The sequence below is a fragment of the Phallusia mammillata genome, chromosome 2, assembly GCF_965637545.1.
Source record: "Phallusia mammillata chromosome 2, kaPhaMamm4.hap1.1, whole genome shotgun sequence".
Taxonomy (NCBI): Eukaryota; Metazoa; Chordata; class Ascidiacea; order Phlebobranchia; family Ascidiidae; genus Phallusia; species Phallusia mammillata.
Window position 1 is genome coordinate 5,579,744 of NC_137253.1, and position 25,406 is coordinate 5,605,149.

At 32.9% G+C, this 25,406-nt stretch overlaps 1 protein-coding gene and 2 long non-coding RNA genes across 6 annotated transcripts; 1 reads left to right on the forward strand and 2 right to left on the reverse strand.

Annotated features, from left to right (window-relative positions):
• The first annotated feature begins 3,324 nt into the window (after positions 1 to 3,324).
• On the forward strand, positions 3,325 to 11,028 carry LOC145213820 (uncharacterized). 4 transcript variants are annotated; one of them, XR_013856893.1, is made up of 7 exons: positions 3,325 to 3,766; positions 5,806 to 5,939; positions 6,444 to 6,523; positions 7,613 to 7,746; positions 7,993 to 8,157; positions 9,120 to 9,167; positions 9,510 to 11,028. It is a non-coding gene; the product is annotated as an uncharacterized LOC145213820 (long non-coding RNA). The 4 variants fall into 4 exon arrangements; XR_013856894.1 differs by lacking the exon at positions 5,806 to 5,939; XR_013856895.1 differs by lacking the exons at positions 5,806 to 5,939; positions 6,444 to 6,523.
• Positions 11,029 to 17,969: 6,941 nt separating this feature from the next.
• LOC145214127 (uncharacterized) lies at positions 17,970 to 20,437 on the reverse strand. The gene is made up of 6 exons (XR_013856976.1): positions 20,326 to 20,437; positions 20,150 to 20,269; positions 19,985 to 20,092; positions 19,736 to 19,837; positions 19,520 to 19,563; positions 17,970 to 19,448 (listed from the first exon to the last, which is right to left on the reverse strand). It is a non-coding gene; the product is annotated as an uncharacterized LOC145214127 (long non-coding RNA).
• An 83-nt stretch (positions 20,438 to 20,520) lies between these two features.
• On the reverse strand, positions 20,521 to 23,023 carry LOC145214393 (uncharacterized). The gene is made up of 2 exons (XM_080082902.1): positions 22,826 to 23,023; positions 20,521 to 20,719 (listed from the first exon to the last, which is right to left on the reverse strand). The coding sequence occupies exons 1-2, from the start codon at positions 23,007 to 23,009 to the stop codon at positions 20,523 to 20,525; spliced, it is 381 nt and encodes a 126-aa protein (XP_079939028.1). The 5' UTR covers positions 23,010 to 23,023; the 3' UTR covers positions 20,521 to 20,522.
• Between the last annotated feature and the right edge of the window lie 2,383 nt (positions 23,024 to 25,406).

Consider the following 25,406-nt stretch of genomic DNA (forward strand, 5'->3'; position numbering starts at 1 on the left):
TGTTGATCATGATTATCACTTTCTATTTCATCAACTTAAATCTTTAGTCATTCTTTATGGAAAAAGATTTGTGGTAATAAATTTTGCACTAAAATTATACCTCTTTAAGTAATGTTATAATTGCCAATTATTGTCTAATCTTTACCGAACTGTTTAACTGGACAAACGAAGGTTTTGTTTGTTTTAATATATTGCGCTACAATTTACATTGCAAATAATTATTATACACTAAATTTTAACATGATTTTTTTGATTATTTAATGGTAGATGCTCATGCTTCCACTGTACTACTTTATTGATTTGCTGGATATTGGTTTTAGTATAATAACTGTGTTCTACATATTAATATTATTAAATATTATTCATTACAAGCTTTGATTTTATTTGATACTTTTTTATCAATTCATTATTTGCATTTAGAACTTTTGTGCATCTAAACCTGTGTTTTTTGACCTATTGACCAGTGCAGAAAGTTTAACTTATCATGACACAAATTATATTTGGTTTTACTGCCATTTTTATTTTAGAAAAGTGCACAATCAGCCATTTTTGTTGCGAATTTGACACTTTTGCACCTCACTGTTGTTTTAAAGTTCATTTTTTTCTCATTACAAGTGCAATAAAAAGCATGTTTTTCAGTAGCACTGTATTATACGTAACTTAAGCTAAATAATATGGTTCTAATCAACTTCGGTAGAATAATATATGTTTTATTTTTGTATTTATCTCTAAGTTTATTTAGTTTCTGCAGATATTTAAACAAGCTTTTTGATGACTTTCAAAAACACAAACTTGTATCTAAATCAAACTCATAATGATGTCATACAATGCTCCCTTCCCTCATCACACATGTTTCTTGCGAACTCGAAAACTAATACCTTTATGTAAAGTGTTTTACATGTTGTGTCATCTCATTGTGTGTCTATGACTCATCACAGCCAACACTCTTCAGTCAAGTTGAATATTGTATATTTACTGTTTCCCAAAAACTGTTGTCATTTTGTGTTTTAAACTTGTATGTATGGTTTATCTTTAGCAAATCTGACGTTTTAAAGTTAAATTTGTGACATATTTCCCGTTGATCCCAGTTACTGTCAAACTTTAAAACCTAATTTTACACATTTTGATAGGTACTATTGCATGTTTAGTGTGACTACTTATTTATTGTTCATGTGGTTTTCATTGGTACAAGGTAAAATGATTTATTGCCATTGTAAGCATTTTTGCACGACATTACTGTGCATACTCGCCACTCCAAGTGCCATTTCCTGTACCTTGTCATTTACTGATTCTGGTGTTTCCTGTCATTTGCAAAAGCCATTTACTAAAAAAATATTATGTTGGCATCATACTTACTCTCATTTTATGAAAGTAACAAAATTTTACTATTTTGCACAAGTTTTTTTTTTGTTTTTTTTGGAATTTTTTATTTAATCAACATATAAGCTATACATTATCTACATTACTATGTTTGTGCATTGTATACAACACAGTTTCCTGAAAATCTTGTATTGGCATCATAATTACTCTGATTATATAAAGTATCTGAGTATAAGTTTATCTTTTAAAAAATCAAGTTTTCTGCCAATTAACTGTTTGCCAAATGATTTCAAGATACCAATGGGCTACAAACAAATCTAGCAAGTTACTGTGCTATTATTGCTATGGCTAACGTTTCTGGTGTTGTTGTGTTTTCATTTTAAGTCGTAAACTGGTGGTACTAAAAGCCGCATGTTAACCCACGTGACCGCACGTACTTAAAATACTGCATGGTATGTGAAATGTGAAAATACAGGCCTCCAAAAAGGGTAAACTAGATCAGGTTCCATTTTTTTAAATTACGAAACCTCACCCAGCGAGAATACCTCAAACCGTCAGCGCTTTCAAAAGTCCACAAAATTATATTTTCGTAGAAGCATTACATGCGGTCACTTGCGGTATACCATGACAACGTATTTAGTACCACCGGTTGCAATTAATTCACGATGGCGACATCCAGATTGATGTAAAATACTGAACGTTTAAAGTTAGGAAACAAGTCCAAAATGAAAACATTTCTCAGAAATAAAACATTATCATTTTTACGTCGTTGATCCAATACAATACAGGGCATATCTAGCAAATAAGGATGTTTTGGCAACTTTATAGGATCTCTTTCATAGAACTCTAAATCCAGTGTTTAAAATAACGAGGTTCCACAGTCTTGGGTTAGGAATAGCATTTGTTAAATGTTTATTCGATTTGGAATCTAATCTAACTATCTATTCCAAAAAAGGGAGCGAGGTTTACCAATACCCAAGACGTTTATCGATACTACATTAAATTACCACGAGTCGTTCAAATACGAATTTTATCCATCCCTTTGCTACGTATAAAAATTAAAATAAATCATAGATGGGAAATCCCCTTACTGTATCCGAAGTTAATTTGCCGAAAGCAAATGGCCTTTCCATTTGTAACAAATTAACCGCATTTAAACAAAAAATCAATGCGAAAATATTTTTAGTAAAAATCAGAAATTTGTAATTACCTTTCAGCAAACAAAGTTTCTATTTAAAAGTAAAAAAGTGTGTGCGTCATGAAATTGACAATATGGTTCTGCGCATGCGCCACATTATAGCAGAAGGCATAAATACAATTTAAGGTTAAATACGACTTTTAAGTTAAACTAAATGGTTTAAAATTTAGTGCTAGATGTTTTTAAATGCCTTTACCATCACTTACCAACATTTTGCTTTAGTTAAAAAATATGTTTGGTGAAATACACCATTTACAATTTGTGCAAAACGAAATTTGGTTCCAAATGAGGCCAAAAAAATGTTTTGACATGTTTAATGCCGATTGTTTGGAATATGTAGCACCGCATCTTTTTCCACTGTCAGTGTATGGGATTGTATTTGCCCAATTCCGCCTAAAACAAGTTTGTTTGTGTCTACAAGGTTTGAGTTTTTTCTAATCCAACCAATTTTATGTTTAATCCACTGTATATTGCGTTTTTTAATTATATCTAGTTTTTTCGAAATGTTTGTGGTGCTTTGCTATAGTATCAATAATGTGAATTTAAAGTCATTTTGTGGTAATGGCCGCAAAATATTGCTTTGCAAATTTTTAAAATATGTATACACATAGGTGAAAAATGCTTTTTGTCATTGCTTGTTTCAATACATTTGGTTTAAACTATTTTTCTTTCTCATTTTATTTTGGGTAAAAATTATCGGTTTAACAATAGTACATCGTTGGGTGTTGTACCTTGCTCAAATATGTATAAGAAAAAAGTTAGAGGTCCAATTCAGCTTTTTTCACTCACCAGAACTATAACAGTTAAAACAGCAGTCTTTAAAATGACTAGCGTTCTTACCAACGTTTTTAAAATATAAATAGAGAAAAGTTGGTTTTTAGACTAGTTTTGGCAGTTTGTAAAAATCGTGTGTCAAAACTTTTGTTGAAATAATATGTCTAGAAAACCGTGTTTTATGTACAAATTTTAGTAGCATAAATCAGCTTGATCTGCCATAAACAATGCAATATTATTTGTATTTAGATATGCATTACATTGTTTATCATTATCAACAAATTTCATCTATGCATGCTTTGGAAAATTGTTTTGATTGAAATATTTTGTTCTGGGACAGGAAAAAATAACTTGAATTTATAAGTTAAACTTAGTTTTAACACTAAAATGATTAATTTGCATTTTCAGCAAACAAAAATGAGAAACAAGAGAACTTGAAAGAATGTGGTCAAAAGTTTTTGGCCAGAGATTACTGTGAGTGTTATGACACAACACATTTTGTGATTTATTGTGAGATTAAACAAGTTGGTTAAAAACACCTCACTAATTATGGGATTTAGATAGATACATTTTTACTTTTGGGAGGGCAGTCCCCTGGCTCCTAGCTACAAACAGCGAGAAACCAGCATAATGTTCAAAACTGATCTGATGCTAAAGTTTAGACCAAATGTTCTACAGTTTGTATCCATTTCAGTGCACAAACTTTTGTAACAAAACATTTTTCAGTTATTAATGCATATATTTTTGAATTGTTATTCATTGATGTGATTGTCATAGCATTAATTGTGCTCAATCAAACTTTCACATAAATTTTTGTTGTTCTGAACGCAAACATCAAGGCTTGATTTAAAGATATATTTTAGGGAACAAGAAATGTAAATTTAACAGAGCAGCATTGAATTTTAGGGCTCAAACACACTGTGTATCTTAATTTGTAATTTGTATGTATTCTTTCATTAAATTTTATATCTGTTCTTTTTACTACATAAGAATTTTTGTAAAACATTTTTCTATAAGTTTAAACTGAGATAGGTAGCAACCCTCCTGTGCTATAAGTACATATATTGACAAAGTTTAGAAAAGTCACTCATGTGCCTTTTTTCATTACCAGGCAATTATTGCAGACTTTTGTTTGATACAGTGGAACTTTTTTTATGATACTGACTTTTACAATTCTGAACAAGTAAGCTGAACAAAACATCCTAATTTGTTAAAACAACTTGTCTCATCCTTTCTACATACAACAATTAGTTTATTTATGATGTTTTAAATTGATGACCTAAAAGTTTGTGCATTAATTTTGTACACAACAAATTTTCAGACTGAATTATTATCAAAACAGCATAGTTGGCTGAAATGTTTTGGCCCACCAAAACTGAAAAAAATGTATACCAATTGTACTATAATTATTTATTTTACTCAATTTGTTTGTTCTTTCTTGTTTTTAATTTTTTCTTTCCAAATTTTGTCCAACATGTTTTGCTATCAAATGTTTTATGAATTTAGATCAAACACAGATGGTACATATAGTTATGTAGACGTGCACTCATTTGTCTTGATAACCCCAATATTTACCCACCGCTAGCCCCAAAATTGTTTGTAGAATTTGACATTTTTCGGTATTGATTGTTGTATTTAACCCTCTAGCCCCCTATGTTGCTGGGAGTCACAAAGAAAAAGTTTCTGTGGTGTAATAGTGTTACAAGGGTCTGGTGAGTTTTACTAACTTCCTGAGGGTTGTGTCCAAACCCCAAACACCCCTGTCTGAAAGTACTGATCACAGTTTTGTAAACCAAACTTACTAATAGTGACCTCTCGAAATGCATTGTTTTTTACTTCGCTTTTATGGGGACCCATGAGTTTCTGCCTGAAGAAACAAATTCGGTTATAAAAGATGGTGGATAATATGGGATCCATTTTCAATGAAGTAAAGGGAATATATTAATGTTTCAAAATGGGTTATAGTGTATGTGTGATGGCAAAAGGTGCTAAGCCACCCTTCAAATATTTTCATTAACTTTATGGCACTATACCAACAAAAGATTTAAAAGTTTCTACAAATGTATAGTGTGTCAATAGTTTTTTTTTTTTTTTAAAAGGATATTTTGCACTAATAAGCACACACTTGCAGAAGTTATACAAAATAGGTTAATGTATATCTATTTTGGAAATTGGAACATAGCCAAGGCAATAACTCTAGTTATGGGTCCCCTTTTTTCATAGACATTTTTTTGAAATAAACATGGCACTTGGTACAATAAACCATGTCATTTTGCCATACCTTTTATTTCACTTTATTGTCCCCATGTTTACTTTGTTGGCGTGACATTTGACAAACAATTGACACAAGTTGCATGCACCAAAAATCACTACCAATGAAAAATTTTTGTTTGTGCATATATTTTTGGGCTTTATGATTTAGGGACTTACATGGCACATTGCAATACAACTTTTTTGATGGAAATTTGAACCTGATAATCTTGCACATTTAAATAAGAAGGTTTAATGTTTAGGCAAATGCTTTGTCAGGGGAATTGCTTTGGAGCCTGGGAGTTCATTTACTACTGCTCTTGGGAGAAGATTTTCTGTGTCAATCAACTCACACACTACTTCAGCGTGCAACTTATTATTCTGGGCCTTCAATGAAGTACACAATATATGGTCAAATGGTCAACTTATCACCTGCGTCATTTGTTTTGAGTCCTCCTCCCTGCAGGGGACACATATTGACTTTACTCTGTGCTCTTTTCTTATTTTTTCTTCTCAAAGTTTGTTTTTATATTTTACTGGTCTGGGTGTAGAACCCTATCAGTTACCCCACTAGCCCTTTTAAATGAGTGAGTTTTTTAAAATAGTGTTAGATTTGAAAGAAATTAGTATAGCTTGTAGAATTTTCCATTTACAGCAGCTGATTATTATGACTAACCATATAGCCCAATATTTACCCCAATGGACCCCTAAGATTAGAAAACAGTGGCTGATGTGGGACTTAACATAAAATAAGTATAGTGTTTCAAAATATGTCATACTGTCTGTGCAAAGGCAAAATATGTTAAGCCACCCTTTTAGTTTTAGTTGAACTGAATTTTTCCATTGACAAGTATATAAGCCCAGCACACTATTACAAAGTAATAAAACAACTTTTATTCAGACAAATGTGATACGACACACGTTTAGTACCAATCAGACGGCCTATGATACAGCATACAACTCATCTCAAGTAGCTGTCAGGTGGGTACACCAAAGTAAAACAAGTATTTTTTGCTTTTTTTGGTTTTTGTGCACACTCTATTTATGCGACTGAGTATCTAGGTTTTTTCCAGGTGCACTTCTATTATTGAAGCACTGTGACCAAAAGCAGCCAATAATTCTGTTTATGGGTTCTTCTATAAAAGGGTCACATATTGTCTTGATCCCATTAGTATTCTTATTTTTTTGTGGTGTGTCTACACAGTTTAGCCAAGGAAGTCAAACTTATTTAACTTTATTGTAATCATGAGGGCACTTTTAAACAAAATCATGGGGTACTGTAATTTTTTTGCAATATTTAAGTACACTCATCATGCATGCATTTGTATAAGGTATAATATGTGTCACTAAACTGGTGAAAAGGACCCTTTGATTTCTAAATGCACATATTGTAAAACAAAGTTAAGTCCAACTTGTAATGACAATAAAGTTTTGTGTTATTTTTATTCTGTTTTTTTAACCACTCTTTTGTTGTTAGTTTGTTGCTTGCCAAGCATTTTATGGCAAGGTTTCAACAGAAAAATAGGAACAAAAATACATAAAAGCACTTTTACGTAACAACAAAAAATAGGAGCAAAATACATAAAAGCACTCTTGTCTAGCAGGGTAAAATTGTGTCGCATTCGGTTTGTATTAAATCACCTCATTTTCTGTCTGATGGTTACTTGGCAACTAATGAAAATTTGATAAAGTTAAATTTGCTTGTCAAACACAACATATGTTGGTTTATGTTTCTCCAGTTATAATATTGTTACTACAAGTCTATGCTACCAATTTACAGCACAGTGGGGCATTCTTACTTTTTGTAGCCTCAAGTACAGTTACTCTGTTACAATTAACTTGTCACTTAAGTCCTGCATTAATGACACTGTCTTTAAAGGTTTTGGTTTGCGTCCCATATGCTTGACTTGTCTGAAAAATAATGGCCACCTGTAATAATTTTTTTAAGTAACAAATGTTATTCTTTTTGTAGAATCTTAAATTTTTGTATTAGGAATTTCGAACAGAACTTACCTTGACCAATTACACACTTAACATACTTAAAAAAACTATTTTGTTTTAATTTTTTAGGGCAGAAGTTGTATCCCCTACTGTTACAAAAGTCTTTCTCACTATTCCAGCAGTTACAAACAGATTTCAGAGTTTGAACATCTCAGCACGCAACTCTGGCACGCTTGCATAAACAGGTCTTCTGAAAGTCAGTGGTAAGTAGCTGTGTTGAGTGAACTGTGCAGTATTGGAATAGTTGATATTTTGAAATTAATACAGGTTTCGTGACGTTGAAAAACAAGACATTGTTGTGTGTTGTTTGTGTCTTAATCCAAAATAATATGGATATTATCCTCAAAATCCAATACATTTTTTTCAATTGGGAATTGGACAATGTTACTTCATGATGTAGGGTTTTCTGTAATTAATTGCAGTCCCCACTGGTATTTTTACTCATTCAGAATGCCCCACTCTACCTTCACCTGTTAAATCAAACATAACAACTTCACCTTGTGGACTGGGTTGCAAAGGAATATTCTCATGTGCGATGGGCTATTCTGGAAGTGGACTGGGAACTTGTCAAAACAATGCAATGTGGTATATTGACACATCTATCTGTCATCAAAGTAAGGTGTTGTTATTTTTAATGAATTCTATAAGCCAAAAATTGACTTGATGCTTTATGCTGATGCCATGACACCAATCTGACATAACTTTGGTTGTCAAGCAGTTGCTTGGCCATTGTGAGCCAGTTTCCTCTGTGGTGTAATCGAACAGAATAAGTTAGGCATGGCATTAATCCTGCCAACTGTTGTGTCATTGGATGGTTACGCTAGCCAATATGGACGTCTCTTGTCACCACCTGCACTCATGGGACCTTACAGGTCGAGTGTGGTCAGTGTTATGTAACTTTGGTGCCCAACAATTGTAATCCAATGAGTTTACAGTTCAGGTACAAGTTATTATACATCAGTATTTGTAAATAAAAGCTGGTAATTTTCTCGGTAATAAAATGTTGTATAGTGCTGCGCTGCAGTGTTAATTATAGATTGATAATTTATGGTACATTTTTGCCTATTTTTCTGTGTGTTGAATTCCAACATTGCTTTGTGTGGTTCAGCAAGATAGCAAGTATGTTGATGATAAGATTGCCAATTTGATGTTCAAAGGCCAAAAAAGTGTGATTGTGTATAGTTGCAACCGTAAATTTTGAAAACACAACTCACAATAAACTGGTACAACAAGTGCAAATACTCCTGTCATCACCAGCACAAGTTTTGCTGCAAAAACAAGCGACATCACCATGAAATCCACCACTGGTGCTTGTAAACAGTAAAATCTTCTTGCTGGTGATGACGAATTGCAACATACTTCCAAACTTCATTTATCAGAAAAATAAAAGATTTTTTGATGTTTTCTGTCCACCTTTTTTGTGTGTAAAAAATGTGATCTTGTTGTTTGCTTCTTTATGATTGGTGTTTTTCAAACAAAAATTTGGGTTTTTAGCTGGTTAGAGTTAATAAACCTACTACCTTAAGTTGTCAACTGCGAGAAAAAAAATAGTAATATTAGGTTACTTATTTTGCAGTTACAACAACAATGCCTCAACCTTCAACTACTAGTGGTGGAATTTCAGGTGAGTTATTGTGAAAGTAAAATTAAATATAAAAGTGGAATTATTGTGATCCTAAATGTTTGAAAATAAATTTTAATTTGACACACAATAATAGTGCGTCCATAAATTTTGTTTTAAAACCAGTTATAACTGTTCTATGATGTAAAATTTGGTTTACCAAATCTAATCCAGAATAGAAGTAAAGTTTGAGCGAACCTAAAACAAAATAACTAAAACATTTTGTTATTCGGAAATGAGTCTAAAATGCAATGGAGGATGTACTATGGCATTTTTTTAAATGTTAACAATTATGATTTATGTTATTAGCTTTAGTTTATCTAATCCCAACCTCTTTTGTTACAGTCTCTGGATTTTTGTGGCATGGCCCACTGCTCACCATGCTTAGCTACTTCTATATCACCTTCTTTAATTAATTCGTTGTAAAATAGATTGTGTCTTGCACTAACAATTTAACAGTAACCAGGTTTTATGCTTTGGTTGCCAAATAATGTCAAATTTTTACTTGAACTAGTAAACCGTATAAAATGAGGATTTATATTGCAATTATGTATTATATAAACCCATGGCTATTTCTTGTTTAGTGGATCATGTTCATGCTTTAATTTTTCACTGTATTACTTTATATTAACTAGACAAATTTTTTGTACAACAACCTTGTCCTAAATATTATCTAATATGAGCTCTGTTTTCATTCAGTGCTTCTTTTACCAATTTGCTATTTGCACTTATAACTTATGTGCACTTATCTGAAGTCTGTGTTTTTTGCTAATTGATGTGAAGAATGATTAACATTGCCATGACACAAATTGTTTCTTGGTTTACTGCCATTTTTAGAAGCATTAATTTGTATTTACGATTACAAGTGCAATAAAAAGTATATTTTGCAGTCACACTGTGTTATGCATAATTGAGGTAAAATGATCTGTCATATAATTGTTGTTTTATCTCTTTATTTAATTCATATTTATATTTAAACTGGTCATTGTAGGACTTTGTAAAAACACTACACTAGTATTCAAATCAATCTTATAATGATCTCATATCAGGTATCCTGCCCCCTCATCACATGTGTTTATTGTGAACTTACAATCTAATAACTTTATGCAAAATGTTTTACATGTTTAGTCATCTCATTCTGTTCCAGCATATGACTAACTATGACTAACACTAAGTAGTCAAGCTAAATATTGTGCATGTACTGTTTGCCAATCACATTTGAACAAGTGTATAACCCCTTTTTGGTGTGTGTTCAAAACTGGTCTTATGTTTTAAATTTAAAGCTGTGATTATTTGTTTAGCCTAATTACTGTCAAATTTCAGTATCATTATTTTTTTCCATTTTGATGTTAAAATTGCATGTTTAGTGTAATATGCAAAAATTATTGATAGTTTATAAGGGCCAATAACAAGTTATAATGATATGTTGCCCATTGTAAGCATGTCATTGCTGTGCCTACTTGCCAACCAAAGTACAAATCTGTACCTTGTCATGTTACTCACTCTATTGTTTCCTGTCATTTATGAAAGCCTTTTACCATAACAATTTTATGTTGGCTTCATAATTATTCTCATTGTATAAATGTAACAAAGTAAAATTTTATCTTTTGAAAAATTTTTCTGCCAATTAGCAACTACACATCTTTGATTTTTTTCTTAAATTTTTTATTCAATGAACATATAAGCTATACATTATGTACACTAGTATGTTTGTGCATTGTATACAATGCAGATTTCCAATTTATTTTTAAACAAGAAACAGCACACTATGCAGATATATTAATCCTGAATGCAAATAAATGAAAAATCATAGTATCATGTTAGTCTATGTTATATTTAACAAGGTTCTAGGTATGTCATTACTATGTAAATGTATAACTCACTTAATAAATGTAAAATAGTTTGATAAGTAAAACAAACATATTAATGTGTATTAAAATGGTTATTTTATGTTTAGATTATAGCACACAATTTGAACATGGCTGAGAATCAATTGGATAAAATATTGCCTTGGATGGATTGAGTATTGATTCTTTTTTATGTTTGGTTAACTTCTCTGTCTGTAATAAAGTCTCAATAAACATGCCATAAGGTAGGGTTGCCATTCGTCCGGATTTTCCCTGACATGTCAGGGAATTTAGTGCTTAAATATGCGTCAGGGAGAAATGTCAAAATGTACCTAAAAATCCGGAATTCAAGAAAAAGTATTTGTATATATTATAAAATTAATGTACCAACAGAGAAAGTTTCTAGTAGATGGCCACAACCGCGTCTATACCATGAAACAATAAGAGGTAAACTGGCGGCGCGCAGATTAACGTACCTGTTACTGTTTGATGTGTGTGCGCGCGTAACAATACCTGTTTCCGCGTCTCAAGAAAACACAGCATTCGAAGCTATGTGAGAACGTGGGTACTTTCATTTAACTGTATACCTATTATGCAGGGAACTAACTCACAACTAAAAGTCGAATGCGTGAGACATCAGAACATTTTTACAGAGGCATTTTTCTTCAAATTTGAAAAGGTCCTTGTGACTCCCATCGTTTAATTTTTTTAGTTAAAAAAAAAAACTTAACTAAACAGAAGCCTGCGCAGAAAGTTAATTGACAGGGATCAGAGTATCGTATGTGACGTTTTCTCGTGTGGCCGTCCGTGTGACTTCCCAATATTCTAATTTATTCCGAAATAGAAGTGTTTGGATCGCAAAAATGGTAAACGCAGCGGTTCTCAGACTGGGGTCCGCGGTCCTTTAGGGCATTTTGCGGGGATCTCGAAAAGGTGGAAGTAATTCTATATCCTTATTTGGCGTCAATTTGTGCAACTGGATAAGTTGAAATCAAAGTGAAAGTGAGAATCGACCGTCTCCATTATTAAACAATAGGCTTTATTTCATGACAACTAACAAAAATGCAATTGTTCGCGCACAATTGTAATGTTTTTGTCCTGTCTGTGAGGTCAGATTTGGATCAACTTTCGTTTTGCTGAAACACACATTCAGACCTACGTCAACACATTTAGACTTAAAGTTTGAGAAAAACTGGGTTTATGCAACCGAGATAAATTTTGGCAGGGATTATGTTTCATGAAATATGGCAATCCTATCATAAGGAAAATATGCAAACACAACCAGTTTCTTCTGATTAATCTAAAAATAGTGAGTTTTATCATTTGCATTAAGCTCAGACAGTCACAAATTTGTTACCATTTCAATTTTCATTTCAGCTTTTCAACTCAATTTATTGATCAATAAACAACCACTTTTCAAAGTATTGATTCACAGAAAAATGAGAACATTGGTTTGTTTGCTTCAAGGGATAAGAAACAACAACAGCAGCAGCTAGTCCAACATTTGAAACAAATGTTGTTTGTGTCGTTTGAGCTTCATTAAGATGCAACCTTACATTTCTTTTTGCAAAATTCAAATATTTTGTTTGACAGTTTTTAGTAGTAAGAATCACTTTGCTAAACAATCACAATGACTCCAGGCAGATTGGTTTATGGTTGGATACACAGTTACCATGAATTCTAAGTTGCTTTGCATGTATATTTACGAAACGTTCGGAATTGACATTATGTATGTATGCGTTCAGTTTGAAACCTGAAAAGAGAAAATGAAAAAAATACCACAAAAGCAATATGTGTAGAAAAAAAAAGATTTTTTTTTAATTCTTTAGTCAAGTTTTCTGTCCTATGATCATAATTTCATTTTATAATTTCACTCATTAAAAAAACAATTTTTTTTGCCCATTAATTTTTTGAAAAATACCATAATACTACAAACAAATCTAGCAAGTTACTGCGCTATTATTGCCATGGCTAAAGTTTCTGGTGTTTTTTTTTATCAAGTCGAAACTGGGTGGTACTAAATACCGCATGATATTCCGCCAAAAATACTGCATGGTATGTGAGAATACAAGCACCAACAAGGGTAAATTAGATCAGTATTTACGGTTACATGCGGTATCGTTGGGTATTTAGTACCACCGGTCGCAAATCATGGTGGCGACATCCAGATTGTAGTAAAATAGTGAATGTTTAAAGTTGGGACACAAGTCTAAAATGATAACATTTCTCAGAAATAAAGACCTGATATTTTTCACGTCGTTGATACAATTGAGGACGTATCTAGCAAATAAGGAAGTTTTGTCAACTCTGTTCATAGGACTCAAGAGTTTTGTCAACTCTGTTCATGTTCATAGGAAGTCTTAATGCAGTTTTAAAATACCAAGGTTCCACTGGATTGGGTTAGGAATGGAATTAATTAAAATAATTATTCAATTAAAAAAACAATCAAACTATCCATTGGAGAGAAAGGGGGCGATGTTTACAAACATCCAAGTTGTTTATCGATCCTACATAAATTGAATGTATTTCAAGTTTTTTCATTCCTTCGCCAAGTAAAAAATAAAAATAAATGATAGATGGGAAATCCCCTCACTCTATCCGACGGTGATTTCCCGAAACAAAGCTGTTTTTATATTTTTACCGCATTCAAATAAAAGTTTAATGCAAAAATATATTTTACTAATCACCAGAAAGTTGTAATTGGCTCTTGACAATCTAAATTTGTATTAAAAAGGTAAAAATTGTTTACATCGTGAAATTAATAATACGGTTGTGCGCATGCGCTACATTATAGCAGAAGGCATTAATACAACTTAAAGTTAAGTGTGACTTTTAAGTTAAACTAAAGATCCAAAACACTTTGCTTTAGTTACTTTACCAACATTTTGCCTTTGTTAAGAAATATGTTTGGTAAAATAAACAGTTTACAATTTGTGCAAAACGAAATTTTGTTTTATTTTTAAAGATAAAAATGTTTTGACATGTTTTTTATCGATCGTATGAAATATGTAGCACTGCATCTTTTTTACTGGGGGTGTATTAGGTTCTATTTGCCCAATTCCGCCTAAACAGGCTTATTTCTGTCTACAAGGTTATTTGTCATCCAACCAATTTTATGTATAATTCTCTGTATTTTGCGTGTTTTAATTGCTCTCTAGTTTTGTCTGAAATTTGTGTGATGCTTTACTAGTATGAATAATGTGAATGCAAAAACACGCAGACAGGATTAAATTAATAAAAGCCAAAATTTTGTGGTAACGACGGCAAAAAATAACTTTGGAAATATTTTTAACATGTGGCAGAAAAATACTTATTGTCATTTTACTTTTTTCTACAGTCGGTTTAAACAATTTTTTTATCACATTTGACTTTGAACTAAAAATATCGGTTTAACGATAATGTATTTTTGGGTATCGTACCTTGCTCAAACATATACAATAAAAAAAGTTAGAGGTCCTGTTAAGCCTTTTTCACTCACCAGAACTGGAACAGTTAAAAAAGCAGTCCTTAAAATGACTAGCATTCTTACGAGAGTGCCCTAGTGGCAGCGCGCAGGTCCTGGCTGTTGTTCAGGAAATGTCTACAGTTGTACTAAAGGGTTTTATATCTAAAAGATATGATAAATAAGTTTCATAATTTATAAACAGATAAAACTTAGTTTTAAAAATTTTCGGGCTGTTTAGAACGAACTTGTGTGGACCTTTTTGTTGAGACTGAATGCCTTGTTGCACAGAAAATAGCGTTCCGTTTGTGTTAAAATTAAACAGCTTAAATCGCGATAAGTTGCCGTAAATATTGCAATATCATGTGTATTAAGGTAGTCATTAGATCATTATTAATAAAAAAAAAACTTAGACATGTATATTTTGTATAATTGCATTAATTGACAAAATTCTTTTCATGACTGAAACTTGTATTTCTAACTTGCGAAAAACATAAAAAGCAAGTGTCCGGCCCGCGACACCTATTTTTGAGGCCCGAGTGGACTTAAAAGTACTCTGTTAATTATGAATATTTTTCACTGTTGAAGCATGGTTATTGCTATTTGTACACCATCACTGGTATTTTTGACTTTGTCACGTCACACGGTGGTAAGGTTTTATCCATTGTGACGACATATTCCCGTTGTTGCATCATAGTGTGCATTATGAAAGAACTGCTTTTTTAGCAAAGATTCAGTAACATGATTTATAGGTTCAGCAAATAAATTGAGATTTATTCTACGAAACGGTTAGCATATATCCCATTGTTTAAAGAGTAACTTAATTGTGTGCGCTTTAAACTGTTTAAAAAATGTATGTGTTGCTTTATTGTCTGGCCCGCAGCATTTTTTAACTGTAAGTTGTGGCCCACTGCGATAAACAGTTGCACGCCCCTGCTCTACGCCTTAGTCTTTTTAAGAAATGAATAATTGATTTGACCTATATTTCACTCCTTACTTTTTCGGTGACATTTTTAAGCCGAGGCAAAATATAACAAAATGTTATGCTTAAACGGTTCATAAAACTGAAGCACATCGTTTTTAGTGCATTGTGGGTAACCTATTCGCGATACATTTAATGCACATATCCGTATACATTGCTCCTAATGATGTAGGTCCGTAGTATTAGAAAAAAAGTGTTTAAACTCTTCTTTATGATATATTGTGATCTTGTGTATGAAAAAAAAACATTCAAGACCCTTTATTGTTTAATAAGATTATGTTAGAAAGGGTGTACTTGATAAGAGCACTCAAAATAATATTGTGTGTGTAGTGCGTAATTTTCTGACCAGTTTGAAACGTTAAACCGAGCCAAGATATTTGAATATTAAGTTATATAATACCCCATATACCATTTTTCGTAAGTTTTAAGTCACTTGCTGAGACTGCATTTTAAGTTTAAGTGAAATTATATTTAATTCTAAACAAATATTAAACAGTCATTTTTTTAGGATAAAATGAATATTCCTGGCTTTTATTTATTTTAAACCAGATTGAGCAATCCAACAAATAACGACCAACAAATAGCGTTTTTTTTATATGAGTTAAGTCAACGTTAAATTATGCAGAATATAAAATACAAGTTTGACCATCTTTGACTATTTCTTACAGCTGGAATAAAAACATCAAAAAGACTTCAAAGCGTAACTTTATCAATTCAAGATTGTAACTACTATAAGTACATGGAAATAAATATCTCGACACTAGGTGGAAACATTGAGCGTTTAAATTGATATTTTGACACGTTTGCTCTTTTTTCTCGTCCTCATGTGGCACCCGGGGAATTAGATGCGCTGCAAGTCAACTGCGTATGCAAAACCGCTTACTTAAACGTCACATGTGGGTTTTTCAATACAATTAAAGTCGAAATTTCCCAAGCCTAAGCATTTTTGTTGCTATATTTCCATAAATCCTTATGTAGTCTTGCCTGATAAGTTATTTTGTAATTTAAATTTGTGCATGCACTTTAAGCTTTAAAAAAATGGCAAACCCGAAAACAAATTGGTTGTTTGTGTGATGCGTCATCAAAGTATGACTTTTGACCGAAAAGCGACATTGCCTGATATATTGTACGTAGTAACATTATGCTGATAACAATCATCGATAAAACATCTGCAATATATTGTATTAACGGTATACGATGCAAGCAAAGGCAGTTCTTTAATCAATCTCCTAGGATGAGTCACTTTTGTGATGACATGTCCTTGTCATGTACCTAAAGACCAAAACCAAAGCGGGGATGGTAATCATAATTGTTTGGTTTCAAGAGATGTGTGTATCGATTCTATTTATGGAAAAGGTTTATTGTAAAAGTTTACTGTAAGTTAAGAGCTTTGTTGCATGTGTGGGCAAATAGTGTTTCGAAATTCTGTTTTCAATATGCGCGCTGAACTTTGTCTGCGTTCACACAAAAGCTAGTGCTATTTGGCGTTACAATGAACTTTAAAAAAAACTTCAAGTTATTTGCATATTCAAATGTTCAACCCCGATGCCCTCTTTAGTTGGATAAGATAAACTATTCTGCACCACAAGAAAAACCGTCTGCGTTATGTGCAAGAAAAACATTAAACGTTACATGACTATGTGATTGGACACAATTGATTCTAATAACGTTAGAGAGCTTAATATGTTTTATTATGTGAGTTGGTATGCACCCGACAATCTCCATTACAAAACTATCTTACTGTTATATTTTTTCATAACATACCTACAAGGCGTTTAGTGTTTTAGTGTTTAATAAATACCTATACACAGTGGTGGTCTATATAACCTTTTCTTAAAATTACATGAGATCAGCGAACCGGTTAGCATTACTGGTTACTGTCAATGGACGTTTTGTAACAGAACCGGCTAAAAATATGACTTTTGTGATAGAACCGGCTGACAAAAATTTGAATCCTACCACTGCATATACAGTGCCCATACGTTGAAACAAAATATATAAACGGAGCTTCCAACAATAGACACCAACTATGAATATACCACGTGGGCCTGTTGTGCAAACTTTGATTTTCCTGTGCGTTGGATAACACAAACAGTTTATCGAGCTATTTTAGTGTTTGGGAAATGACTGGCGGACGTAACCTACACTGTTGGAAGTCCCTAACTCCTAATATAGTTTGCCATGCTGCTTCCAAATTTGTCAGGCTAAAACAGGTATCTGCGCAACTTCCTTAAAACAGCAGCAACCTACAGCCTGGTGTTTAATGCCAACATAAACCAAACCGGCAAACACGTTGAATTTACTCACTGTTTTAATTTTTGTTCCCACTTGACATACTATTTCAAAATGCGAAAAATCATTTAGAAACAGGTTACAAACATGTGTAAACTAACCTTTAAAAACAAAACTTATTTAAATGTTTAATAGACTCTCTGTGTTCATGTGGACTTCTATACTTCTATTACTGCTGATACCCCGTAAACCTCATTGAGTCTTTTGATTCAGGTGAAGGCAACGCATGTTCTATTTGTGACTTGACAAATTTGTGTATTGTCACTTTTATTTATTTTTGGTGAAAAATCATAGGGCGATGATTCAAAACCACAGTGACATAGACACACTCTTGACTAATGTAAAAATACACATCTGTAAAGTTCATGCACACAATTTACTCTTTAACGCATTTACTTAAAATATGTAAACAATCAGCACAAGTAGATTGAACTTTAAATTTAAAAGTAAACGTAAGTACATGATATAAAGCACTTAATCAATTAATGTCAAAAACAAGGCACAGAGAACGTGAGAGCGGTTTTAACGTTGTGATTAATACAATTTAAACACAACATACAACTGAGGGGTTGTCGCTAAATTATACGAAGTGCGCAATCGCTTTGAAAAGCAAGTTTGTAAATGATTCAGACTTTCTCAAAACAGAAACACTGGATCAAAGATGCACAGTATTCTCCGCTTCTAAGTTGCAGTATTCAAGTTTGCGCTTAACCATTTTAATACGTAAAATGTGGGTCGCTCCGCGTTTAAACCATTTACAAACTGGTACAAAACAATACACAAGGCAATAAGATTAAAGAAAACAACAGAACAACAAATCGCGATTAATTAAAATTTTCTGTAAACATGATGGACAATATTACATATCGAGCAACATATTGATGACATCATCAGTGGTTGCGTCACATGCGTGAAAACAAAACACAAAACAGTTTGAACGTTTTCCATTTACTTTATAATGTTATGATTTTATCGCGATACAAATAAACAAATAGTTCATGCGAAACAAAACTCAGAATTTAGTTTAAAGAAGACAACAGAACAACAAAGCGCAATTAATTAAAATTTTCTGTAAACATGATGGACATCATACCATATCGAGCATCACATTTTTCGTTTACGATCATGTGTTGATAAACCACACAACTAGCAAGCCGGAAATAGCTGTGCGAACCAAACATAACACATTACGGCAAAGTGCAATAATTTCCTTCTACGTGATAGCGATAAAAATGATACAGTGCGTTCAAAAAAACGAAAATTGCACACCCCAGCTACGCCAATTTGCTTTGCTCAAAAAAGGGTTGCTTATTATATGATATCTTGACTCTTTAGATGAAATGCCAACAACATTTTGCGAAAAAGCACAAAAATTCTCAAAAATATACGAAAATGGGTATCAAATATTGAAACTTATACTTATTCGTGCATAAACTTTATGATTATTTTTTCGATACTTTTAGCACATTACGTTGCTGATAGATGGCATTCAAAAATGTTACGTGGAAAGGAAACACACGCAACCGATAATTTGACCACTTGTCCTAAACTTAAGCTTAGAAGTTTTATGCTTCATCTCACATATATATAAACATATAAAAGAAACCAAGAAAGTGGCAATAGTTTAGTTTGCTGAAATAATTTCATAATATCTCAAAAAACATTGTGTTTAGATTTAGTTTTGCTTGCTCACATAACATTCTTCATTGCTGGTCTTTCTGCTAAAAAAGCAAGTGTTTTGTTAGTATTTAGACAGTTGTGTCACAACGTTTTCAAGTGGACCTATACATACTTTTCCGTGTAGGTCAACCTCAGCATAAGGATCATCATCCGAGCCTGAAAAGATTTACATAATGAATAAAAAACATAAATATTAATCATCCAGTTGAAACTAAGTATATTGAACAGCAGCAAAGAAAACAACAAAATGGTTTCATACAATCTGTAGTAACTTCCTCATCAAATCTGTATTAAAACATCAGCTAAAAGGGTAAACACAAAGTCTCACCTGATTCTGAAGGGGGGTCTGCTGGTGGTTCTTTCTTTTTCTTTTTTGGTTTGTTGACAACTGTGTAGGTTTCACCTTTGCTTGATTCGCCCTGATTGTTATCTAGCAACAACATTTTAACAGTTATTTTTGAGTCTTTGATATGTGTCAAGTCATGAAAACCATTGTTAATCAATAGTTACAATCCATTTAAATATTTCTATTGCTCCTTTTTCAAGTAAAGCTATCAACCAATTATATTGCTCTCACCATTCTTTTTCTTTTTTTTAATAACCTGTGCATAAGCATCATCCACACTCCCACCAGCTTGGGAAGTAGCATACAGAATATTGTCCTTCATTTCCTTTTCCTCACGATCTATGGATGTTTGCAAGTTTAGCACACAAAAACATTCAACAAACCTGAGTTCAGTACCTGGTTTTTGTTTCTTTCCCTTGTTTTTATTTGTCTTATTAACTGCTGCATATGCTTCCTCTGGGGCATCAGGGTTTTCCGGGGTGGGCACATATGCCACATTCACCTTTGTTAGTTTTTCTACCAAAATAACATTAGGATTATATTGAATTACACATTTATTTAATTAGCAAAACCTTTTTTGGGTTTCTTATTTTTATCCACTGCAGCATATGCCTCTTCAACTGGTTGAGATGATGGTCCAGCAGGTTCATAAAGTATATTTTTTTTTGTAATTTTTTCACCTTTTACAACAAATGTGTTAAAATGTTTGACAAATATTCATGTTCGTCAACCAGCACAACAAATAACAGTACTTTAAGGTTGGAACATTTTAAAAGTTATTCAAACCTTTGGCAACAGTAGCATAGGAATCTTCTATTGTGCCTGCTGTTGAGGGAGACACATTTCCTGGTTTTAAACCTGCTTTCTTGAATTTTTTGTTTTGTTTGTTGACTTTAGCATAGGTTTCCTCTTGGTTACCATCATTAACTCTACCATACAATGGGTTTTCTCTGTCTTCTTTCACACCTGATATAAACACATTTGTATTTGACTTTGTTTGTTTGGTCTTGTTTGTTTTTTTGCCAAAAAAATATGCACGGTAGGGCCTGAATGAATGGTAAAAACTCTACTATTACACTTGTTTCAAACAACAGTTTCAGATCAAAAGCACAAAAACTTACCATAAAACTAGAATAGTGGTTTTCCTATATATTGCCAGTTTATATATACTACATCATATTTAACGATGTATCATATACACCACTTAATATATTTATAATGGATATATATTTGGCACCTACATTTCATTGGGTCCCGATCTTTTTCCTGGCACTTTCTACCATAATTGTTTCTGCAAGCATAATCTAATGGGTCCCCACACATGTGCATATGCGATTTTGTAACAGTAAAAAAAGGGCACAATCATTGTTAAATTGGAATAGTGGTTTTCCTATGCATTCAATTTTACAGAAACTGTGACATATTTACGCACCATTCATTATAATTGTAAGGGATATATATTTGATGGATACATTCAGTATAGTACCAATACTTTTGTGGCCTGTTATAACATAATTGTTTTTGCTAGCAAAAACCAATGGGTCCCCACACACACATATATTTTGAATTCGTAACAGGATGAATGGCGCATGCATATGCTAGGTAAGAATTTGAATTGCACAGATGACATTTGTCATATTAAAGAAATATTTATAAACTTTTGTTTTGTAACACTCACAGCCCTTTGTTTGTTGAAGTATGATTTTTAATCCGCACATAGTGTTCCCTGGCGCCGTTAAGTTTCTACATACCAACAATACTTAGCTGGGATTTTATGTCCAAAACCTGTTCTGAAACAGTTTTATTAATGCTTTCAGTTTGAGAAGTCACTTTACACAGGTGTAACGAATCGTGCTGCGTTGTCGCTCTGCGTTTCGAAACACGAATAAGTTGACCTACATTAACGTTTACAGCGCAATATAACTAACATCGTAACATCTTTATTTCACCCAGTGAAAAAATGGTCAAGTGACGACCGCGTTCATGCGTGAAGCAGAGGCATTTTTTCCATGCGCCACTGTCATCAATCACTCCCATTGCGTCAGCTGTGCACTGAGCAACAGGCAAATACAGTCATGACGTCATACACATCGCCTGGCCCTGCCGTGACCCCGCAGCGTTAACGTTTACAGTGCAATATCACTAACATCGTAACATCTTAATTCCAAAAAAGTAAAAAAATGGTCAAGTGACGACTGCGTTCATGCGTGAAGCAGAGGTATTTTTTCCATGCGCCACTATCGTCAATCACTCGCATTGCATCAGCTGTGCACTGAGCGAGAACAAATTTGACAAAAGACAACATATAAAAACATATTTTTACTATTACTGAGCCGATTGCACTGAAATTTTTAACAGTCAACAAGGAGAACCCTATACACAGCTGTTTAAAATTTCAACAGGTTAAGTCTTGTATTTCTGACCTCATTAACATGATAACAAACAAAAAAATATTTGGGGGTAAATGGGTGAAAATGGATATATACAACTTCAAGTTACAAAATACATTAAAATACGCTGCAATGTACCAATCAAAAAAGTAAGAAACTCCAGAATCATCTGCTTTAGCAAGTATAGCCATTTTAAAAAATTCACGTTTTGGGGGGCTGTGGGTGAACCGAGAGATCAAACGGGGTCAAAATTCACATGTACCATCTTTAGACCAATATCTATAATGTGTGTAAATTTGAAAAAGTTTAAACCATTCTTTGTTGACCAAAACGTGGGAACAAATCCGCGTTAAAAATTTCACGTTTTAGGGGGCTGTGGGTGAACCGAGGGATCAAATGGGGTCAAAATTCGCATGGACCATCTTTAGACCAATATCTATAATGTGTGTAAATTTGAAAAAGTTTGAACCATTCTTTGTTGACCAAAACGTGGGAACAAATCTGCGTTAGAAATTTAATAAACCCTTCAGGGAAGGGGACCCATAATTATTTTTTTAAGACATTGCTATTTGAGTATTAGTGTATGATTCATAATATTAATATTGTACTGATCATCAAACAATGTCAGCACAATAAAATAACTAAAACTGTAAAAAAACTACATAAACATGAGTTCACTTACACTTATTTTTATTTCTTTTACGTCGAACAAGAACTATTTTAATGCTGCTTGATATGATAACAATACTTCCAGCAATACTCAAGCTGATGTACAATACAACGCTTTGACTTTCCTCAACAAAAATATTGATTGTCAGGTTCAAGGTACCATTTACTGTTGCAATGTATTTACCCATGTCTTTCATTTCAACCTGGACATAAATTTTAAATGTTAATTGCACACAATGTCTCTACATATAAAATGTTAGAAAAACTGTTTTTCCAGTGGCAATTCCCTAATAGTCATTTTAATGATAAAATACCACTTTGTTGGTTTAGCTCAAAGAATATTTTGTAAGCTTAATTGATGGAAGAGTTTTGCGAGTGTATTGAAACTGGAAGGGTTGCATTTACACTATAACCTATTTTAAAACATTAGTATATTTTCTCTATTTATTTTATATTAGGTCCCTTATTAGCCACTGTCTTTTATAAGCTTAGTTGTTTCTGCAGGCAGAAACTCATGGGTCCCCACACAGAAAGTCGAGTGTTGTAAGGTAAAACACAGTGATCGGCACTGGGCTTAAATAATATTACTATGCAGAGTACAAACTATACAAATCAGATTCACCCCAGACATTGTTTAAAGTATGTCCTATTTAACAGTCAATTTGAACATTGGTAAAAGAGTCAACCATTTTAGGGACCAGTTGGTTAAATTGTGGGGCCACAGAGCAAAACACAACAATTGAGGACTTAAATTAATATGTTCAATAAACTTTGCAAATTTCATTCAATTCCGACATTTTTTAAAAACTCACTTATATTAGGGGGCTGGGGGGGGGGGGTAAATGTTTAGGGTAAAAATTAGGGTAAAACACAACAATCAACATTTATGAATGGCAAACGCTACAACATATACAAATTTAATTTATGTTAAACGCTTTTTTTTAAATTAACCTATTTTCAGGGGCAAGTGGGGCAAACGTGGGGGCTACAAGGTAAAAGACATCAATCAAAACCTACAGTAAGCAAATTCTATATGCTTCCTAAATTTTATCTAATTCCGACACTCTTTAATAAACTCATTTTAGGGGGCTAGTGGGGTAACTTATGGGGTTTGACATACAAGCTAAAAAATTATGGCACCTCAATGACTCGAACAATATTATTGCAAAATTGAAGCCAATCCACTAATGTTTAAAATCCTAACCACTAGAGGTGTTTTGAGCAACAACAGTTATTGCTTCGGACGTCGTAGGGCTGTTAACAACCCCTAAACTACCATGGTACAAAAACGTCCACCAATCAACCCATAAACACAGGAAACATTAGGACATGTTGACTTTGTAACACTATTGTGCCACAGAAATCTTTTGTTTGTGGTGCCTAGTAACAAACAAACACGTTTTACATTTTGGGGGCTAGTGGGGGAACCATATTAACTTTCATAAACTTTCTTTCAAAACCTTGGTCCTTTCAAACAAAAATGTAAGAAAAACAAAAAAATGATTGAATAAATAAATAACATAGCGTAGGCAATGTACTTAAAGACGCTTTTGATTAACAAAGACAATAATATTACTCACAATGTTTTTGTGAATTTTAAACATATGTACATCTGATGAAATGGACACACAACTCATACTGCTGAAGGAGGAGTTGGAAAAACTGCAATTGGTGGGTGGATTTGATCGATACAGAATGGAGCAATTACCACTCATACCCACATACCATCTGCAATTTCTTTCTGCACCTTCTACACTTTCTGGTGGGACTGAAAAACATTTAAAAAGTCAAGCACATTAAAAACATCCCTAATCAATTATCACAGGAGGGAGCATATAAATGCTGTGTATAAACCTTCCAGTGTTTTTTGCTTGTGGTTTAAATTGAACATAATCTTAATGGTTCAATTATACAAATATTTTCACTGTTCTTTGCAAAACCTCAAAAACAGTAAAGAGTTACATTGCAGTTAGGGTTTAATGGTCATTTAGGTATAACCTAATAGAAACTTATGACTTATTTTAAGCAAGTGTAAAGAAAGAAGCCAGTGTATTGTAAAAAATGTCATGTATATATTTTAAGTGTTAAGGTAAAAAATCATAGCATCCCAGGTTTTAAAAAAGTTACACCAGAAAACTGACTCTTTGGCAACATCTTACAAGCACAGTTTTTAGATCAGGTGTGGTGTAATTTCTCCCCAAAATAACAAATGGTAATCACTTAACCACTAGAAATAGCAAAGAAACACAGAACATCTTACACAGAACATCCAAGTAAAATAACCTTTGGACATTTCCAAACTGATCAGTAGCATTGCATGTGTACGAACCAATATCCAAACTGGTCACATTAAAAACAGTTAGGGTTTGATTATTAAACTTATATCTTCTACTGGTGCTATTTGTTCTCCAGGAATAACTTGGGATCAAAAGATAATGTGTAGGAAAAGAGCAGTTGATAAACAAACTTTCGCCTTTCTCTTTGATAATGTTTTCATATATCTTGGTATTTCCTATAAGCAATGATTAAGTCATGTATGTTAGATTCAAAATTGGGTTTTATATCACTTACTATTTTTTGGAATAATAATTAGA

Excerpts from the sequence above, each read along its gene's own strand:
- LOC145214393 (XM_080082902.1), bottom strand. The coding sequence starts at position 23,009 with ATGAAAGACATGGGTAAATACATTGCAACAGTAAATGGTACCTTGAAC. Across the intron at positions 20,720-22,825 it reads TAAAAGAAATAAAAATAAGT|GTGTGAAAGAAGACAGAGAA; the intron begins GTAAGTGAACTC and ends TGTTTATATCAG.